The sequence below is a fragment of the Plodia interpunctella genome, chromosome 4 (assembly GCF_027563975.2).
Source record: "Plodia interpunctella isolate USDA-ARS_2022_Savannah chromosome 4, ilPloInte3.2, whole genome shotgun sequence".
NCBI classification, from domain to species: domain Eukaryota; kingdom Metazoa; phylum Arthropoda; class Insecta; order Lepidoptera; family Pyralidae; genus Plodia; species Plodia interpunctella.
The window spans coordinates 1,933,475-1,955,162 of record NC_071297.1 but is presented as its reverse complement, the minus strand read 5'-3'; the positions used below and the strand labels follow the sequence as shown (position 1 = coordinate 1,955,162).

The 21,688-nt window shown below is 36.0% G+C and overlaps 1 protein-coding gene across 1 annotated transcript in view; it reads right to left on the bottom strand.

The window, feature by feature from the left end:
- jing overlaps positions 1-18,694 on the bottom strand; it is a 115,120-nt gene extending 96,426 nt beyond the window's left edge. Inside the window, exon 1 of the mRNA XM_053743777.2 lies at positions 18,340-18,694. Within this exon, the coding sequence (XP_053599752.1) occupies positions 18,340-18,659 (320 nt within the window). The 5' untranslated portion in view covers positions 18,660-18,694. The remainder of the gene's footprint in view (positions 1-18,339) is intronic.
- Positions 18,695-21,688: the final 2,994 nt, after the last annotated feature.

Genomic DNA, 21,688 nt, shown 5'->3' with positions numbered 1-21,688 from the left:
CGGATTTTTAAATCGATTAAATGCCCATTTTTCCAATCTTTAATCTTTAGAGCTTTGTAATCCATGGTTTTTACGGCTTAGTAATAAGTATTAGTTATAATGGTTAATATATAACAAGATCCCATTAGGGTTTACGACAAACGTTTAGCGTTTATTTTATTGCTGCAACTAAAAGTGGTGAAAATAATAAAAGGTTAATGTGGGTTATTACTGCAGTTGTTTCACTTCTAATTAATGTAACATTCTACGCATAAAAATGCAATTTACGACAACTATTAGCTGAATGCAAAACCGTATTTACGTCAAAAGTAGATGACCACGCGAATGGTTATTTTACTACGTAGACCATATTAGCTCGCTGGATATTCCACCACACATGGTGGTACTCAGTAGAAATAAAATACGACTCGCAGTTTCAGCGTCAAGAGTTCGAAGAAACTAATTTCATGCCATCGTGTATGCCATCGCGTGCATTCTGATGTTTTATATTGCTGTGTATTTTTGTGCAAACATTTTGGTATAATTTTAGTATTCGTATCATTATTTTCCTTCAACAGCTTCTATTTGAAGCTTATTACGGACACCACATCCGATGGATATTTTAATGTTCTTAATTCTTTAGTTTTGATTAATATTTTAACGTTTGTTGTTCTCGAAAATTCGCAGTTACCCATATCCAACTCGACACGTGAGTACTGGTACATTATTCCGTAGGTATCAAGCTATGAGGGCAGTCAGCCGCGCACTACGGACTACCCCACCCAGGCGGCTCCGCAGGCGACCATGAGTTCACAGTATGTAGAAGTACAGAAGATCACCTGCTTTGTACATGTGTAAATGGGAGGTGGCAGTATGGCTTGTGCAATAGATGAATATGCCTTGGAATATTCATCTTTTTTTTTAAATTATAATTGCCTTATGATAAAAAAAGGAAACACAAAGCAGACAAAACCAGCGTAGTTGGGGGTGGTTAGTTATTAAACATAGCGGCGACATTTTCCCGGGACGGACGGCAACGCGATGGAAATTTTATATAAAAATACCTTTTTGCAGAAAAGGAGATAAATTTGTGATAATGTGATAAGAATAATTTGAATCTGATAAAGACGAATTCTTTTATAATCTATTAGACAAAGATAATTGTAAAAAGGTAGTTAGGTAGTTAAAGAAATTGCTAAAGATGACGCAGATAAAAATATTCATATTCTAACATATTAGTCCTAAGTCTAAGTAAAATTAGCAATCATCTTTGTCTGAAACGACCTTCTGCACGTTATTATATGTTGCGTTGCGGCGAGACGTCTCGAGTGTCGAAGCTACCTGTGTTTCTCCAATATGCATAATTAATGTTTCACGTGTCAGGGCCCAACTCAAGCCTCGCCCGGCTAAAATTACTGACTTCTAATTAGCCACGTTACCTCGCAAATTCCTTTTGTTACTCTGTAAACTGTAAACACATTCTCTGTAAATATCCTACTCTGTGTTTAAAACTTTCAGAATTCCTTCGCTGTTTCTTATTTCACTAGATACAGAGAATTTCTGAGTGAGATGCTATCTACGGACATGTTTTATCGCCTACATCCTAGACGTAAAACCAGCCCTAATACTGGTTTATTTAAGAATGTCGTGAGCAGTTAATGAAGTGAAGATATCCGGGTGACATAAGAAGAAAGAGGTCCTTGTTATTTTCACGGGAAATTACCCAGAAAGAGTGATGAATAAAACTTTTGTGTTATTTATTGCTGACGCTGGTAACTGAATACATATCGCGGTGTTTGCAAGAATTATGCAGTGAGCAGTGATTTGAAATACTTCCATAATCTCATGTCGCATACAAAGCTGCTGCAAGTCGCCAGCGAAATAACTGTTGTCAAACGCGTACCAAGTTGAACGACAGTAAAAACTGCAAGCCTGCCCGCTGCATGCCATCTGCAGCACTGAATAAAAACTGTCGCCGCGCGCATGCGAATATCAAGGAACGTTGTGCTCATACAAATGAAATCAACGATCCACACACGCACGACACCGAATGCTGCTATGTTCCAATGCTAAGTGTGATAACTAGCTCTCGCGTCAGCGCTGACGCAAGTATGTGCGACTGTTTATATACCACGCGGCCGTGGCAATGACTCGCACGCCGAAAACGTTACATAAAGTATTACAGCCAAGTTCAATGTCGAGAACAAAGATCGGGAAAGTGATCCGGCTGTGCCGGCGCAGGCGCGGATAATTGCGATGTAATCAGCGTTTATCCATCCGCTCGCCCGGTTTCCTTATACGGGAGCGCAGCTTGCGGACGCATAGAAGAAACAGCTGAGCGAGGCACGCGCCTCGAATGCATATTAATGTCGCACCCGCGGCAAAAACGCGAATAAAATCGAAACGCAACGATGAAATATCGGACAGGTTTGTGCAGGCGCCTCAATTATACAATTGTCGTATGCGAACAACGAATAAATCAAACTCCTCGATCGCTTTTATGGAAATCGAAAAGTTTTTCCATTACGTTTCTTGTTTTCGATGTGATGGGAACTCGCCGCGTCAGTCCGCGTTTATCACTTGGGTTTTATTTGCTTCGTGTCGACCTAAAAATGAAACGGAAACGTATAATTGGAAAAGAACACTATTCGTTTAGTTTTTCATGTTAACACCTTTACTAGTTGTGGTTGCATATGTTCAATTCATTCTTGGAGTCGATCTCATCTGCGAGGTTAAAGTACATTTTTGTTGTGAAGAAGTAATAATAAAAATGAGAAGCTAAACATTATTTAAGATACTACTGTAATTTGTTGAGATGATGCTCGTCTTCTCATGTAATGGTTAAAGGTTTCGATGAAATTAATTCGTTTTATTTTTCAATTTACAATGATAAATTGGTTTCCTGGCCGAAGATGAAACAGAACTTTCCGGTGCATTTCATTCAATAATATATCTTTATATCGAAATAAATCTCCTTATTCCGAAATTCTGCTATTATCCCCGACCCCTCCGAAGAATGCAAGAACAATGTATTTATCGGGAGCTGCCATAGGCCCGGACACATAATTGACATTTAACCCCCACCCTGCACTACAGCTGCCGTTTGAAACATCCAATAAAACTGCGACATTAACAATTTCACTAAGCGATTGGATATTTACGCTGTTCTTATTCGCATTCTGGAAAGAAGTTCAAATAACGTTGGCGCCTGTCCGTAAATTTTATTAGGAGCCTTCAGCTTAACTGTCCTCGTCTTGGATTTGCATTACAAATACAGGATGAAGGTTACGTTTCTTCTTATTATATTTCTCCCTACGAAACTTGTTCTACGTTCGACAGGTGGCTCAAAACAGTTCAGTATAATTTTCTTTCTGTTTAGTCATTTTGAAGATGATCTGTCGGACCGATTTTGGGCCATGGCGACCGCTCCAGGTCTAATTGATGATTGATGTTTTGGCGCTTATGTACTCAAAGATGTCCTATGTAGCCAATTTTTGCGGCAAAACTCCGTGGACATAGAGGGCAATTAAGTACACCGTCCTCTGAGCTATCATTTGAAAATACTGAGTAATACAATCTGATTTTTCCCTGCTCGAACGTTTGTAATACATTTCTCAATTTTTTTGAAATACGACCAGCACCCCGCAACGCTGCCACAGCAAGCTGACCCAACTGATCCCACTGTTGCTAACTATGAAAATCGTATCTAGCTTCAACTAAGACAGACTTGTTTGGAGTGAATGGCGTTGCAAACGTGAATAATATTAATATTGCATTGTAGCAATGGGTATAAATACAATGTACAAAATCTTTTCAAGAATTGACTCCGCTTAGGTCTCGGAGCTAAAATAGAAATACTATGTAACTATGTACATACATTTAGAAGAATTAGCATAAGGACAAGCGTTTATTACATAAAATTGTGCAGCTTGCGGTCACTTAAATATATAAACATGAAATTCAATGGCAATTAGGCGTGCGTAGAATAGAAAATAATCGATGTTTATGCTAAAATGGCAGGTGGTTGGGTCGACGACGTTAGACCTTTGAAAGGATCTAGGCGTGTGCCTGCGCGTGCACATGTCTTTATTAATAGAAGTGCAGTTGTGAAGACTCTTGCGCAGGCAATGTACATTTTTTGCGCACACCATGATACTTTGTGCGTGGATGTGCACACGAAGGTTTCGTACACGATTATGCGGTGTTAAAACGCGAATAATTGGTATTCACAGATGCAAGTTTTTGTCCTATTATTATATTTTATATTTCGAAGGAGGTTGGGGACACATAATTTCAGAAATTAAATATTTTTTCTTCCAGAATACAATAGAAAGTTTACTTATTCCTTTCATGATACATATATGCACGCACCACCTTAGATAACGGCATAAACTAGGCATTTTTTTGAGAAATTAAACAATGATAACTCAATTTATATTTAGCTTAAAGTTTGTATATCCTCCGTCGCCAAAGCCAAACAAATACGTCATTTTTAGGGTTCCGTAGTATTACTAGTAGTCTAGGTAAAAAATTATGAGCACTAGAATTATGTAATTTGGTATGGCTGTACACATTAATAACGCCGACAAATAGATTACTTTCCTACACGTGAATTGGTTTATTCAATCTTTCATATAGTGTAGGGTGTGCTACCCCCCTCCCCCCCAACAAAAGCTTGTTGTAAGGAATTCAAATGTGTATGTATGTATTAATATGTATTTAATTTATATATAACGAATTTAGAAGGAAAACTATCACGCCTAATTTGGCTTTACAAGTTTACGAGTAATAAATAAACCAACTATACTATAAAACTTCGAATAACTCCAAGGAAAATATTTAGACCTACTTCTTTTATCCATAACAAAATTAGAGATATATTAACAAATAATAATAATATTTGGTTGTAGTAAACTACGGAACCCTACACTGCGCGTTGCCCGACACGCACATGGCCGGTTATTGTAAATACATACCGAACGAAATGGAACATTAAAGAAAATGGCTGCGGGTATCGTCAGACGTATTTTATGACATTTCAGCATTACGACAATATTATGTTCGGTTACTATTCAGCCTTGGAGTTATGTAATTTTGGAATACGCTCTACTTGAAGCCTATGCTACAATATATCCTTCCTAGACTTATTTAAATAATACATTTTGGTATCCATACGCTTTTCCTTTTTTTCCAAATTCTTTATTGCACATCGTTGAAGCTATTTCAACAATTTGCAATAAAGAATTTATAACTTTGGAAAAAATAATAAATCGGTGCCAAAAGAAATATATTCGAAGAATTCCAATATTCATAAAAAAAAATTCAAGCGGAAACAGAACTACTATCAGTTACAAATAAAATCTTTTTGTGTCTCGTCGAGTGGCAGCTAAAACGTTATCAAGCGATATCTTTGTTGCTACATTTTCAAGTATTGAAAAATGTGAGAGAACAATGATATATTTTAGCTAAAATAGGCATCTCAACACCATATAAACGTCCAAATTAATTGCAAAATTGTTACATACATGTAGTGTACGTTGAACACCTATTGAATTAAAACTACCTAGACCACACTCATTGCAAATTTATTGACGAATTACTTTGTAAGCCATACAATTATGACGATTGCCTATTCGAATAAAAATATTTTTGACTTAGCTAAATCATAAAATGATTTTCATTCATAGTTTACGTTATCAATTTTATACTATACGACGAGTCGCGCGAGTGCCAACTGATTACGTCATTCTAATGTCTACGGCAGCTGTAGTGTGGGTATTGACAGACGTGGTAATAGGTTATTACCACGTTTTAACGTGGTAAGTACATTCGATAGAACAACACAAACTTATTTAAAATTATTGCGAATCGATCACTATTGCCACATCATAGAAGTATGAGAGGAGTTTAACCTTAGGAAGTTTCACACAGATGTGATTTTATACAGATACATATGGAAACTAACAACTAATATTTGATAACGTAGAAAAAATTGGAAACATTCTAACTAATATTATAAGTGAAAGTAAGTTTGTTTTTTAGTACGTTCGCTCATTTTTTTATTGTTTGTTACCTCTTCACGCTCTATCTACTCAACCAATACTCTTGAAATTTTGCATACATATAGTTTAAAGTACGGAGAAGGACATGTATAGGGTACCTTTCATCCCGGAAAATGAACGCGGGCGAAGTCGCGGGCATAAGCGAATTGTTCGTAAATAAGAAAAATAATATGATAAATATCAATTCATAGTTAACAACGAAGCTATAATGAACACTAATGGAAGTCAGCTAAAGACATTAGACTACCCCAGACGCACTTATAACGAAGCCTTGATCATAAACATCAACTGGGTCATTATACTCGCTAGATAACCATTAGGGAGTAATCCCACTTCTGATGGCGACGAGAAAGTGCCTGCACTAGACTGTTTACGAGATAGTAACAGGTGATAGAAGCTAAAGCCTGATCATGTTAAAGTATAAAAAATAAGAAAGTACAAGACGAGCACGAAAAAGGGTGTCTATTATGGAACAAATTGTCCAGGCATGACATTACAAAATAAAAAGGCAACATTTCGCACTAGATAGAAGACAAAAAATATGCAAATTATCACTTTAGTCAAAATTTTAAGAAATGTAAGAGAACCCAGTCATTTTGCAGCCCACCCTACAGTTTTGTGAAAGATATTACAGAAATAGTTCATTCAGACGAATCACCATCTGGTCAAGTGAAAGCGCCCTTTACACTAACAGGTCTGCTTTCATTCATTTCGACTAGGGTTGAAACCGGACGACACACCTGCCTAGTGAACGTCGACCCTAACGCCGGAACTCCACAACTCGTAGAAAATTATATCTTATCAATTTCTACGGAATCGTGATAAGGAGGTGTTTGGTTTAGAGTTTCCAGGTTGTGTACACCTGTTTATTAGGCTCTTCAAATTGCATGAGTGGCTGACGTGGCTCGTATTTCTTAGAAAACGAAGATCATGGGAATTGTTTGTTGTACTTTTTAGGGTTCCGTAGCCAAATGACAAAAATGGAACGCTTATAGGTTCGTCATATCTGTCCGAGCGTCGGTCCGTCCGTATGTCACAGTTATTTTATACGTCATTAATCGTAAACCACAAATTAAATCAACGCAAATTTACTTAGGTTTACTAACTATTACAGTTACTCATACTCTTTAAATCCCGGTATAACACAAAAAGTTCCTGAAATAAAAAAATATGATTAAATCGACATTTTCAAGTACAAATCCAAAAACAAATGCATAAATACAAGAGAGGGGGGCGATTCGTAATTATAACCGGCGAGGTGAGTGGAGGTGTCGAGATATCGCGATTGTATCGGAATCGTTTTAACTCGCCGTTTAATCGAGAGAATTTAATAAAATGCTCAAGCTGCGGCCGGTCCCCTTGTGATTTATCGCAAGGTCTTATCGATTTTGGAATGTCCCACGTGTTGGCTAAGTTTCTTTCTCTCTTTTTTTTCTTAACATTAAAGACGAAAAATAATATTACTACTAATTACCGCAACACACATCGCTTTTCGGCACTCTCCTACCAAAAAAAAATATAGCTTTGAAAAAATCTACAATAATGACATCATGTTTTAAAATATATCAGATATTTATGTCTTACTATCTATGAAACACGTACTTCACATATATGTGAAAACGCGTGTGCACATTACACTTCTAACGAGTATTTCTATTTTTCATATTTGTTCAACATTTATGAACAGTACGTAAAATCTCTGTTATAAAGATAAGCATTTATTCAATTACAAAGTTACATTTTATTATTAATCCGGTGGAATGCCACAATACTTAGATTTATTCCACGTAATTACGAAATACCTCCAGTACATCGACGCTTAATTAAAGGGGCGGAAAGTTTGATAGCAATCGTAAACTTAGAAACTTCGTGGACGCGCTAATGTAAAACGGTCACAGGAGTCTGGCAGACTTTTAAACTGTCAAGTCAGCGAAACAAATGACAAAATGCGTGAAAAAGCAATTTCAACAATACGGGCGCATCCGCACGATATTAACAAAAAAAAAAAAGAAAAAAGTTGGGGCTCGAAGACCCCTCGGATTGGGGTCTTCACTATCACGTTTGTGTGTGGTTTGTCCAAGTTTTGGGCGCCATCCAACAGTAATTTTGTCACACAATTAATTCACCATTGATTAATTCATCGCAACAACGTTCTGTGTTCGTTTTATTTTTCACAGATAACCTTGCAAGAGTCAAGTTTACGGTTACGTAACGAGAATTCGGATGTTGAACAATTGCGTACGAAGGGCAAGTTCCTTTTTGTTCTTACCCAGTTGTGAAAGTAAACTTATTTATTTTTATTATACCTACATTCATTGTCGTTTTCGCTTTCTTCGGTGTCGTCATAACAACTTTATTCAAAGTGTGACGTCACTGATATTGTTCCAGTTAGAAGATAAATAAATATTTTTAAACAATATGTAAAGCTATGTTAAACTTTAGAGGGCAAATACATCCCCGAGGTCTTGTATGTTATCAATGACGTAGCAAAACAAAATGGCGGCTTTGGAAAAGCGGACAATTCATCTGATGATTGATTGACAAACACGAAAAAAATGTATTAGGCGCAGTATGGCGTCTCTTCACAAAGGGATCTGCTCCCTTCTGCATCAGAAGCAGTAGAAATGCACTGGATTATGCAATCTGGGAGGGCCCCCTCTCGCGTATCGTGTTGCCAGTATTAATTGGTGTTTACCCCAAGCCCAGGGGCAAATATTCTCGAATTATATCACGCGAAATTAGCGACCGATGTAATGCCAAATTAATAATACCCGGCCGAACGGAAAGGTACAATTTCGTGGTTGAATTAAGAGCGTAATGAAAGTGTACGGAGATTGGCAAGGTTTCCGCTAAGTGAAACAGGTACCCCAGTGTATAAGCGTCAATAACACAAACCATCACCCGTACGTGAATCAAATATGAATAAGTCCTGTAATTTTCGCGTATTCACCTGCTGTGAAACCCTTAATTTTCAAGGAAACGTTTACTTTATCCATTACCTACCGATTATGCGTTATAACATGCAGACATAATCAAGTTTTAATTTTTAAATCATGGTATATATAGAAGATTATTGCTATTTTTAAAAGACGTTTATTATTAAAGTTACTGTTAAAATGGCAGAGCACACCGAGAGCTCAATGCATCGTTATCTTGTCATTCAATATTTTTAACAAAGTAAACAATTTGAATTTAAATCTCAGATTGCATATGCAATCTGAGATTTTAACTAACATGTTTTTAACTACATTTGTATTTATATATTCTGACAAGTGAAATTGGCGGAATAAATAAGCATTCTATTTTCAATATAGCGTTATTTAAAGACAATTAATAAACGGACTGCTGAATTGCTGACGAAACGGACGGATTCCTTTCTGTACCAGAGACGTTTCAACCTACCTAAATCATTGCAAAATATCTGTTATTACCATGTCATAGAGCTTATAGGGTAACATGATACACGGCTGATGAAGCAAGGCATGTTATCGGACGATACACTGATCGATGACTCCCAATAAATTGACGCTTGGCTATTTCCTGCGCTGGCATGACTGTTAGCAATTTATATCAATCTTTTTAATCCCCGATACAACAATATAAAAGAGAATAAATGAACCGTGCGTTTGAGAAGAACATCAAGTATTTTAATATAAAGAACTTGTGAGTCAGTTGGATAAATTAAGTGTGAAGTCATAAAATTGGTGCTTATCTCCATTCAAATCTAACATAAACATGGTGCTAATTGTCTACATTTTATTGCATGCAAGTGGTATATAACATTTGAAAATTTGTAGACCAGCCGAAAATTCTACATGATTGATCTCATTTGTTTCATCAAAATATGAAGAATTTTGGATTGTCAGTTGAATAAAATTTAATTGACATGACTACCGATAGAGTTTATTTCATTCACTGTCCATTGCTGTTTTATCCACTTGTTACGATAAGACTCTTTTAACTTTATCTGGCTCATGAATTTCGGCTGATTCATCATTAGTCAAATTATAAAATGTTAATATTGTTCAAAGACAAGGTCTCAACATCCACGGAGCCAAGCAGTTACGAGGGAATCAGTGGAGGGAAAGGGCGAGTACCCTGTGGTTGCTAATGGAATTATCGAGGTACCGGCGAGACGGCTCTAAGTGATACCATCACTTAGTAGTGATGGCTCTTTGCTTGCTAACATTTTCGTAGTAGACGCCCAAAAAGTTACACATATAAACGACGAGACTTAATAAGTTACACATGAATCCTATTTTTTTAATATCTTTTAGGGGACATCCTCGATTAACCTTACCTAATTTTTCGTGAAAACGTAGCACACCAAAAATTTAGTTATTGGTAAGTATTTTTTCTTACTATTACTTTCTTGCGATTTCTTGAACTTTGACAAAATATTAGCCTTCAAGTAAGAGTTGATTGATTACGTGCACGTGTCAATAAAAACAGTCATCAATTACATTACATTCAGCATCAAAACTTTAAAGAATCCAAACTAAATGATAAAATATATTGTTACCCATTGATTTTCTCAGGTTATTATCGAAGATTCGCCACAGTACCTATGCCATTGCAGAAATAATATTTTTTAAAGCCCATTCGACCAAGCAATTTGCACGCATTCTCAGAATCTTGGCATCCTTTGTTCTGAAGGTCGGACACAAGAAAACTTTTTTGTTAACTATCAAAAAATTCAATAATTGGGTATCACTTCACCAAATTGCAGTCACAACGCAATTTTGCCTTGTAATATTCCTTTGGAAGTAATGGTAAAAAAGCAACATTGTAGTGCAAACAGCTGCCGTCGTACACCTGCTTTTAGTTTGTCTTCGTCCCATTCACCTTTGACATTCCTCCATATTTGTGTGGGCCATAAATTCAATGACAGAAGGTAATTTACACCCATCGTGTGATTGTCGGTACACGAAACTCAACATGAATATAATCGTCTACACAGCTGTGCAAAAAAGCCATGAGATGGTTTGATAAGGTAATGCAAAATGATATGTGTCCAGAGTATTTACGTACACCCGTCAGTTCCAATAAACGATATCTATTTAATCTCTCCATGGGCAACATCATATGCGTATTCTTTTTGCTTTACCTGATTCAGTTAAAGCAACTTGGCATAAAACTAAGTCAGACAGTGTTGTCATATTTTTTTTTAGTAAAAATGTAATAATTTCAAAGCTGAAGACTTTGTTTCAATGTGTTTATCTCTAGAAGTACTGAAACTATGTAGGTAACTAAAAATATGTAGGTCCGGTAAAGAGCGAATTGATTAAATAAAGTTAAAAATAGAGACCTCCCGTCGATGTCGTACGAGGCGACTATGGGAGACAAAGTAACTGATAAGCAACCATAGCATTCCCAAAGTGGGTTGACTTCAGGCAGGCAGCGGTTGTAAAATCATGTCCAATCTTCAAAATTTTATGGTTGTTTTTTACCTGGGCTTTGGGTGTCACAGCTCCAAATGCAATAACGCAAAGATGAAAGAGAGACATCCAACACATACATGTCTACATAGGTATGAAGATCCGCTTCAATTCACACAGGGGCTATACGTATCCGATCTGTAATTAGGGTGAATGGGCGATTAGGTATTGGCGATTCAACCCTTCCTATTATATGAATTACGGGCTATAAATTCAAAACACCTCCAGGCCATTGCAGTCCACGATGACATCATTGCACTCGCGTTTACCATCTCCAATTTTTTGTTTCACTTTGAGGACGACGAAGGACGTTGGTTAGAAACATCAATCAATGTTTTTTGGTCAGTTTTTATTAGATTCCCGTTAGAGTTTCGGAGGTATTGTTAACTGTTGCAGACATTTCTGGTTATAATGGTTTTCGATAATGACAGGAGCATACACGTTATTCCAAAGACAATGATCAATAATCATTCAGGAAGCAATTGTTGTAACAATGAATTCAATCTTCAACTTAGAACTAAGTCTAAAGAACTAAGGGTGAGTTGCACTACTCAACTTTGACGTTAACTTTAACTTGCGCAGAACAACACAAAGTACGACGCTGTCTTATCGGCAGTTAGTTTAGCAAGTTAGCGTCAAAGATGACTGGTGCAACTCACCCTTAGTACATAGGAAAGATGTTCGTGCACTTTATACGACAAGACTTTATGAAGTACGTCATTGAAGTAAAAACTCATTTAAATCTAATTGGAATACATTAACTATCTTATTTTATTTATTTACAATAATGTTTGGAGACTTCTCTACAGATTTCCTTTAAAAAGAACCAGACTAAATGACAAATAAATCATCTACCTAAGTAATAAGGAAAGACTGAAACAATGCGTGTCTTTGGAAAAGCAATCGTCTCGAGAGGTTCGTAATCTAGACAGAAATTTAGCTGGCAGCTAGACATTCACAGATACATACTAGCGATAGCATTGGCTACGTCTTCCGAATGCCATCGGGTCGTCCCACGGGAAATTGCAGTTAGACAATAGTCGTCTTTGCTAGGATAGATACGCCAAAGTACACAGTATGCTGGAAATTTGTCTAGAATAGATTGATAAGTGATGGTGTCGAGTAAAATTGACTAAATTATTTTTCGAAAATTTTCCAATTTTAATGCTTGTTTGTCATATGAGATACGTGTAGGAAATACCGTAGATTTTAGCTACGGAAAATACCCAATTTTAGTGATAAAATTTAATTACAAGGAAGGATAAAAATAATACATACATTATGTCTAATTGGGAATTTGGCAAATAAATATCACTCACCTATGTAATCAATTAATATATTTACTACTAATATCGAGGACTTTGGCACTAGAAATCATTATTATTTAAATTGTACATTTCAGCAATACTGTGTTAATCTAAATTATACCTAAAGCTAATTTAGAATAACTATATAAATCTGATATGTACACTGATTGACTACACAGTCTCATAGTAAATTCTAAACACAATTTGCTTTAATATAGAGGTACCCAAGTAATCCTTCAAGGCTAGGCTAGACATTCCACGTTCACCAAGTTGAGATTACTCGTTAAGCTCGCGTGACTCTATCCTAACAACGAAATAATGCAGGACACCCACCATGAAACATGAAAAAAGTAGCACGTAATTGCGTCCACACGTTCTCACTTTTTTTTTACTCGTTGCGTACGCGATATGTGGAAAAGAGACAGCATGTGGACGTTAGTAACGTCTACGTGTTTGTACTCGTACATATGTTTCGTGGTAGACCTTCATAAACTTTAGGTACCTACTTATGTTAGGGTTTAAAACTTCCTAATGTTAGGCCTCAAATTTTCACAAGTTAACTTCAATTACATTTAAATATATTTATGTTTGTAATAATAATACATAACTTCAGTACTTAATGTTGGGTAGTACATATTTATGGTGGTAGTTAGCAAGATTAAATTTCCTAATGATATTGAATTTAAATATTACGTAACTGTAGGTATATGTTTCAATATTTATTTTGTCGTCTGTAGAGTCTGGCAATATCTGATAATACTGATACGAAACTAAAGTAGATGTTTCAATTATATTGATAAATGGACAAGCAAAAAACAATGTCTCAAATTAACTGACTGAACACTGGACACCAATTTCTCATCGTAGACCAATTACTATGTCACTTGAGGCGCATATTGACACACGATAAAAATAATTGCAAAAAGAACAATGATTTATTCGATCGTGCCTTCTTGGTTTATGACTGTCGGTGCGCACGCGTCAAGGATCGAACTTGGGACAATAAAAATATAAATAAATAATGAAAGTTGAACGACCAATGAGTCAGATGGTACCTGGTCGGACCAGTGTCGCGGTAAAACTCGTCTGCGAACCACAAAGAAATAATTCCTCATCTCCGCAGCTCGTAATTTTATTCTTACACTCAATTATTCTTAGATATGTTGCGTAACTACGCGTCGATCTTTTGAATTATGTTTAAAACATACGATTTGTGTTACTGAGTCTTTGAGTATTTGATCTTTGATTTAGTAAATAAACGCGTATTATTTCACGAAATTGTGAGATATGTTTTTAGAACAATTAATGGGAAATAAAAAATACCAATTAATCAATAAAATCAAAATCTCGTACAAAATTATCTCTAAAAAGTTAACGTTCCAATGTATTTGGCAAAAATGGTTTTAAACTAGCGGAGCGAATTACATAAAAAGATATCTGGAAAATGTTCGAACCTAAATCGAATCTAATCTGTTTTTATGATTCATGAACAAATCACGATTAATTTTGTGAAATTCTGACAATTTACCATGAAAACGAAGTATAAAAATTTATGGGAAATGTAGGTCCACAGGTAACGGCGTAAAACCCCATGAAGTAAATTTTCCGAGGTCATGTGGAGAGAGGGCATGCAGGCGAGGGCCAATGCGCCCGCGCACGCTTCTAATGACAGAGGGGCAGGGAACGCGGGAGGAGGGCGACCGGTCGATCGGGTGCAGTGAGGTAGGTATATGGCTGGCTGGAATGGTGAATCCGAATAAAAACTCAACCCCTAAATAAAAAGATTTAAAAAATATATAATATAAAGCACCATGGATCAAAGTGATAACTAAATTTGAAGAGTTCTTCTGTGATGATAATTTGATATGGATGAATTGGGGCAAAACATATTTGAACTTAAATAATAAATACCACGAAAAAGCATCGGATCACATACACACACAGTGTGTGTATATGTGATCCGATGTGTGTGTCACAAACCGCAGGTTTTACAGTCTCAAATCTTCGCGATCAAGGGATAGTTAATTGATGCAAACTAATGAAATACCTTTTTCTAAGCGTGTCGACTCGACAAAATTTGCGAGGACATTAAGCGCTCAGCCCTGCCGCGCCAGTAACTTACTTTGACGCGCCCGGGAACCCGTTCGGTGTCCCCCGGCGCGCCCGGTTAGAACTCCTAACTTTTTACTTTTTTTATTTTGCTCACCCTTTGTGGCTTAGGCTCGCGTGAACGCCCTACTACCTACCGATCAACTTTGTTCCTTTTTGTCGACGCTGCGCCAATTGTTAAACTTTCGCGCCATTGCCGAATGCTATATTCGGTCAAATATTTGAAAACGAACATTTCTATTTCTGCTCAATATTTCACAGAAAAGTAAAATCTGACACCAAAATTAGCAATAAGCTAATTTTGGTGTCAGATTTTATTAAAATTACATGACTTTTTTACAACTTCATAATATAATAAAAGAAAAGATATAGTCGTATGTTTGTGAACTTCGCAATCTAAGTTCGCAATAGTAACATGAATTATTAATTCTTCATTGATGAACTAACCTAACTAATATCCTAACTAGTAAGAAATAATAAATAATGACATGTATGAACTAATTAATAAGATTAAATTACGGAATACAAAGAAAGTATAAATAGTAGTTAACTATTTATACTTTGTATTCCGTAAAAATTACAACATTCTTAAAAATTATTTTATAGATGAAAAAGAATTTGTCATCATTATAAAGCATTATCATCCTAGACAAGGTGCTACTAGGAGTATTTTCTGCTAACAACTAACCTTTTCATAATGATACAATTAGCAATGGCATATTAATGTCCTCAATTTATTTTATACACGCTCACTCATGTCAAACATGGCATGTGTGTTTTGCTTAATTTTATTCTAGCTCCACATAGACAAATGCCGACATTGCGTAGTTAGTATGAATTCTTTTATTTACCGTAATGAAAAACCAGCAATGTATACCGAATCCACCAAAGAATGGTAAACTGTTCGACGACAATATGGAGCCGTCATTACAAATAGTTTTGAAACCACAAGCAATGGTTGTGGGTTATAATAAATATAACATTTATTTAATTGTATAGAATTATACATTTTAGTAACCTTCCTCAAAAATACATAATATAGATTTTTGAGACAACTGTATGGCTCTGAGAGAATACGAATAACATACAAATAAAATTCCTATTTTGTAGTAGCTAGAGTTGATTTTATAAACTAATAACTTATTGATCACAACACAACACAATCCACACCCTGGCACACCCGACTTTCTAATATCAAGTGTGTCCTGTACCCAACATGTTATCGGGCATTGGGTGACCCACATTGACCACTTTGGTGTTATCTGTAATATATCTTTGGTGCCTCTATTTAATTAACTGGTGTTCAGTTCCTGTAGTGGGAGTTGTTTTAAGTTTTTTATAGAAATGTTGAATAAGTTCACAATTTTTGATTAAATTATGTGTAACTAATAGCAAATAAAGATAGTTATACTATAAACTGAACACATATAATAATGATTGAATAAGTTTTTTACAAAAATGTCATTTTTGACATAAGCTTTCATTATTGTCAAAGAAATCTTATTGCTTTCAATATGTGACAAAATATCATGTCCGTGCATTGAGCCGTTGAGAACTTCTGGCATCTGGAGCCGTTCCTGGATGCATCATCAGGTCATACTTATCATAATAACGAACTGTTATTTAAACTACATATGTTTCCAAAATTTCAGCTCCATAGCTTGAAGATATCTGCCTCAAAATTGTGTTGCATTGCAAGATTCCATCCGAATAGACATAGGGCCATATACATATTTTATATGTTATAAGTTAAATAAAAGCTTTTAAAAACCAGTACATTTTCTTGTTGAAAACTAAATTTATTTTTAAAAACTTGGAAAATTCATTCATAGACATTTAAATACTTTAAAATACCCAGCTACAGAAAGTACTGATCCAGCTGAATTTAATGTAAAAAGGATAATGAACAAAGAAATATTAAATAACATTGTATGCTTTGATTATAAACAACTGCCTTTGTTTAACCTGGACATAAAGAAGGATGTTTAAGTTTATTTCTTATGTAATGACATGATTAAAAAAAATAGAAAACTTCATGAAATTGTGTTTTTTGTAAACTTCTATGGTATCATATTCAGTATTTCAATGAAGGAGCTACATATAAGAAAAAGCTGATTCTGGGGCCATTGTGCTATATCATGAACAGCATTATTAAATACATTAATGGATGTAAGAAATGTTCAAATATTTCATGGAAGCATCAGAGATTGAAGTTCATATAGACAGACATATATAAGAACATATTGACAGTTCTTCTTAGTGGTACAATTCAGAATGCTTTTTTTGTCCAGATTTATTTAACATAGATGATGAAATAATTGCAAAACTTTTCATAGCAATAACATTGAACTTGATCCTAATAGGGATTAGATAAAATTAAAAACAAGATATCAACAACATACTAAACCACCTGATACTAAAGATATTGTTATACTTAGTCACATGGAAAATTGTATGCCACCCACTGGTGGCATACAATTTACCAACTTACAAATGGTACCTACATAGGTACATTATATATTATCAAAGCACGCTACAATGTGTATTTTTATCATAGTTATCTAGTGATTAACTCACTTATATGATACAAACAAAATTTACAAGACTGAAGTTCAATGATTACCATGATATGATGTCCATGATACATTCAGCTTGTCTACAAGTTATGCCAATATCAATGACTTTTAGTTGTTATCTGATAAATTTTAATTACTTTCATGTGTTTATACTGTGACTGATCGCACTGCCAAACAAGAAAGTAGATAGGTACACATGATTTAAGAAAAACATTACAGAATTATAGATGTGCTGTATGTACATATATAGGAGATTCTTTTCCTGCTTTTTTTCTTGATTGTGGCAGTATGTGCCATTTACTTAACTGATTTGTGTTAGTTGTGTGAGTAAAAGTGGCAATAAGAACCTAGTACATAATAGTTACCTAGGTACCTAAGTTTTTTGTATTTGCATTGAATTTTATTTGGAAGTGTGTACTGGCTGGTAAGAATAAAGCTAATAGATACCTATAATTAAAAAAATATGTACTCTGTTAACTGAGTACAAGTTTGCTACCGGAAAGGTCACGTTAGTTGGATTGAAATCTAAAATAAAAGGCATAGAAGATGTGTCTTTATACTGACGACCATTATTTGTTACTATTAGGAACACGATCGAGGCTATTATTTAACAAGTCAAATGCCGCATCGCGTCGCTCCGGCCACTGCTGGCCTAGCGAACTCCGAGGGCATTCAACCGTACTGGCAGCACGGCTTAGCAACACCACCGTTTTTCACGGTGGCCCTGACATCGAAAACAGAGTAGGTAGATGGACGCCGGTTACTAGAGCATTGACTTTTAACATCACGATGCCGCGCCCGCCTAAATAATACTTTCGAGACAGGCGACTGGCCGCTTATTTACTAACAGAAAAGTACATCCACTGACCTGTCAGACGACTCCGAGCTGTCGTATCTGTCGAAACATCTCTTCTTCCTGTCTTCTCCGTCGGTGTTCGCCTCGCAAGAATTTCGGGAGCTCGTACAGACGTCCGCCGCAGAACGTTTGATGGCCACGCCGTGAGTATCACTTTTTTCACACGATTCACTCGTTTCCAGTTCGGTGTAAAATGATAACTTCACTCTATCGCCGTCAATTGTTTCCCCACTGCACTTTTTTGTGTCACCAAGTAAAGAATTAGGCGCGGAAAAAGTTAAATCGTTCATTTGTTTCGGGCCGGTACGGTCCTCGGGCGACCCATCCGCCATCTTTGAGCGCACGAGTGTTTTGTAGAAAGTTTTCAGGTGTCGCCGCTGACAGCATGGGCGCTGCGATCGCGGAACGCGGACGGGGTTTGCGGGGGGACGTGACGTCACGGCGGCTGCGCGAGATGCGGGGGCCGAGCGCGGTGACGTAACGACTCCGCCCAGTGCATGTGCAGGGCCGCTGTCATTGGCCGCGGGTTACGCAACGCTCGGGCCTATTCAAATAGCAACGAAAGAAGGGACGTAGGGCCACGGGCGGCGAGAGGGCCGGTCCATCCCAGCCCTAAACGTAACAAATAATAATGCGGCGTAATGACCGTGCACGCACGCACACATGTATCGTACGCACTCATGCGACCGATAAACAAGTGCATTGAAATTAATGACAGACTTCGAACCGAACCCCATTATATATAACTTACCTATTCTATTTTTTTCTAAAGAAAAAGCGAGGAAACTAAACTTTTCACCTGCAAATAGTTAAGTCACTAAGTATTTTAACTTACCTCACGGTAAAGTACCTATTTAACTTCTGTAAATTATTGCAAGGTAAATATTTTACTCAAGTAGGCTAAATGTGTAGAGGTTAAGAAAAATCGCTTACTTCTAATATTATAAAGAGGTAAGCATTTGTGAGTTTGTAGGTAGGTATGTTTGAGGCGGGTAATCTCCGAAACTACCTACTACATTTCTGAACATAATAACTAAATATTTAGATGTAATTATTTTTGCAGTTGCATACAATTACCTATTATTTAAATTATTAATTTATATTTACAGGTAATTATACCTACCTATGATGTTTCTATCCTATCTCCAACCAGAGAGTCAGAGAGAGACAGACGGACCACGCCCCCTTCGTACCTACCTGTCTACTAACGTGCCCTTAGCTTTGACCTTCTTATAATTTTAGGACAAAAGGGTACTTTTTGATTCAGCTGTAAATTTCTACAGAAAAAATACTAGCAAGTAATTATTACTTCAGCAAAGCAAAATAAGTAATGAAAAGATTGGTGACCCGTGGAGAAGAAGCGCACAAGATCGTGAATTTGACGTTCATTGGTGATTGGTGGTCTTGGGGACGAAATGTCAGTAGGTAATTTGTAACTTTTTGAGAAATTACTATATAATATAAAATTTGACGTCAAAAAATGCATGTGAAAGTCTAATTTCTGAATAAATGAGCTGCAGAAGTAGAATAACTAGTAAGTAGGTATTTATGAAAAAAGGTAAAACTGTTGTCGGTTCGATGACAAACATCAAAAGACCTTGCTTTAGACAAACTGTAGAATATAGTCTAAGAATGTATAGGAAATACTAATGTTTTGTCATCCCTGGGCATCAATCTTTGGATCTTCTGACCCTAAATCTAATTACTTAATATTCAATAGAAGGGAGATAGGTACCATGAAAAGGGCGTCAAGCGGTCCATATGTCTCTTTCATAATGAAAATATTTTTTTAAAATAAGTTTTTATTTTAAATATTTCCTGCTTATAACCTGAAACGAAAATTACATTGAGTTGTGGTTTTTTTATTTTGCAAATCCATGCCACAGAAATTTTAATTTTTAATTATAAAAAACACTACACATCTATTTTGGAAGTCGGTTAAAAGTTTGTAAACAACAAGTGTCGCCATCTATCGACTTCGCATGGCATCACGATCACTCACATTGTGATGTCATGATTCCTTCGAACCACGGTTGCCGTCGGCCGTGCATTATCGGCAAACAGTTCGGCCAACTTCAGTGATTCGACGTACGTTAGTTTTTTTCCTTGCATTAAATAAAAATTAAAAGCTCATATAAAAATTATGCAATGTTCGTTTGACGTCGGCATATGTCAGAGTTCGGCGATAATGTAGCTGGCATATAGTTCATCGAGGTAGTTCACTCATAGTGCCTCTACAGGGTAACTTTTTATACATTGGCAATATTTTGTCTACATGGACTGATCCATGATTCTAAAAACGTTTAGCATGGGAGTAACTCTGAAATCGCGAAAAAAAAAATCAGCTGTTCTATACAAAAGAAAATACGTATGGATCAGCTGATTTCTTTTTCGCGATTTCAAGGTTGCTTCCATTCGAAAAGTTGTTTAGTCAGTACCATTACTGGGGTATTATGTAATCTGTGGTACTATTGACTGAGCATGTAGATAAAATAATGCCGATGTATAAGAAATCACCTTGTATATGTTTCATCACGACGCATAAAAGGGTATAAGTAACCGGAATAAAGTACAAATTAAATGTTATTAAAAATTATTTTAATTTTTCACGGCACAGATAAATAATATACTAATATATTAGTGGTCAGTACAAACGATACGTCAATCAAAAAAACTTACAAAATCATCAATAAATACAATTTCACTAAAGATTTTTTTTAATATGTTGACGAGGAATACAATATATTTCTTGTAACAAGTTAATCGAAATAAGTAAGTCTATAAATAGAGAACACATATCACGGAGTACGTATAGCGTATGTGATAAATATTTGTATAGGAAATAGGTAGAAAATGAAAAAAAAAACAAGGAACTACAGGTAGTAAAAAGTATTCTATAGGTGGTTGAATGGAATGGCTTCAATTGATATGGGAATGGTCATAACAAAGGAGTCTAATGCAGGCTATACAGTTTGCAGAACTATACAGTTTACAGTATACAGCGATACAGTTTGCAGATTATATACACACTGAATACATTGCTGGATTTCTTTTCCGTTAAATGAAAGCTCTCATACCAACTACGCAATGTTCATAAATACGCGTCGACACCTGTTTGAGTACGCGCGACCTTGGGGTGGGGAATATATATTGGTGGGGTTCCCCACTAATATATATTCCCCATGTTATTTCAAAATATTAAATAGGCTTGTAATTATCGCTACCGTACAATAAATAAAGATAACACGACTAATTTTTAAGAGGTAGCTTTACAAAATTACTAACAACAAAATATAATCCCGTAAATTGCACCATCACTCATTCTTAACTCGGAATAGAAATCTGAAAACTTACATATAAA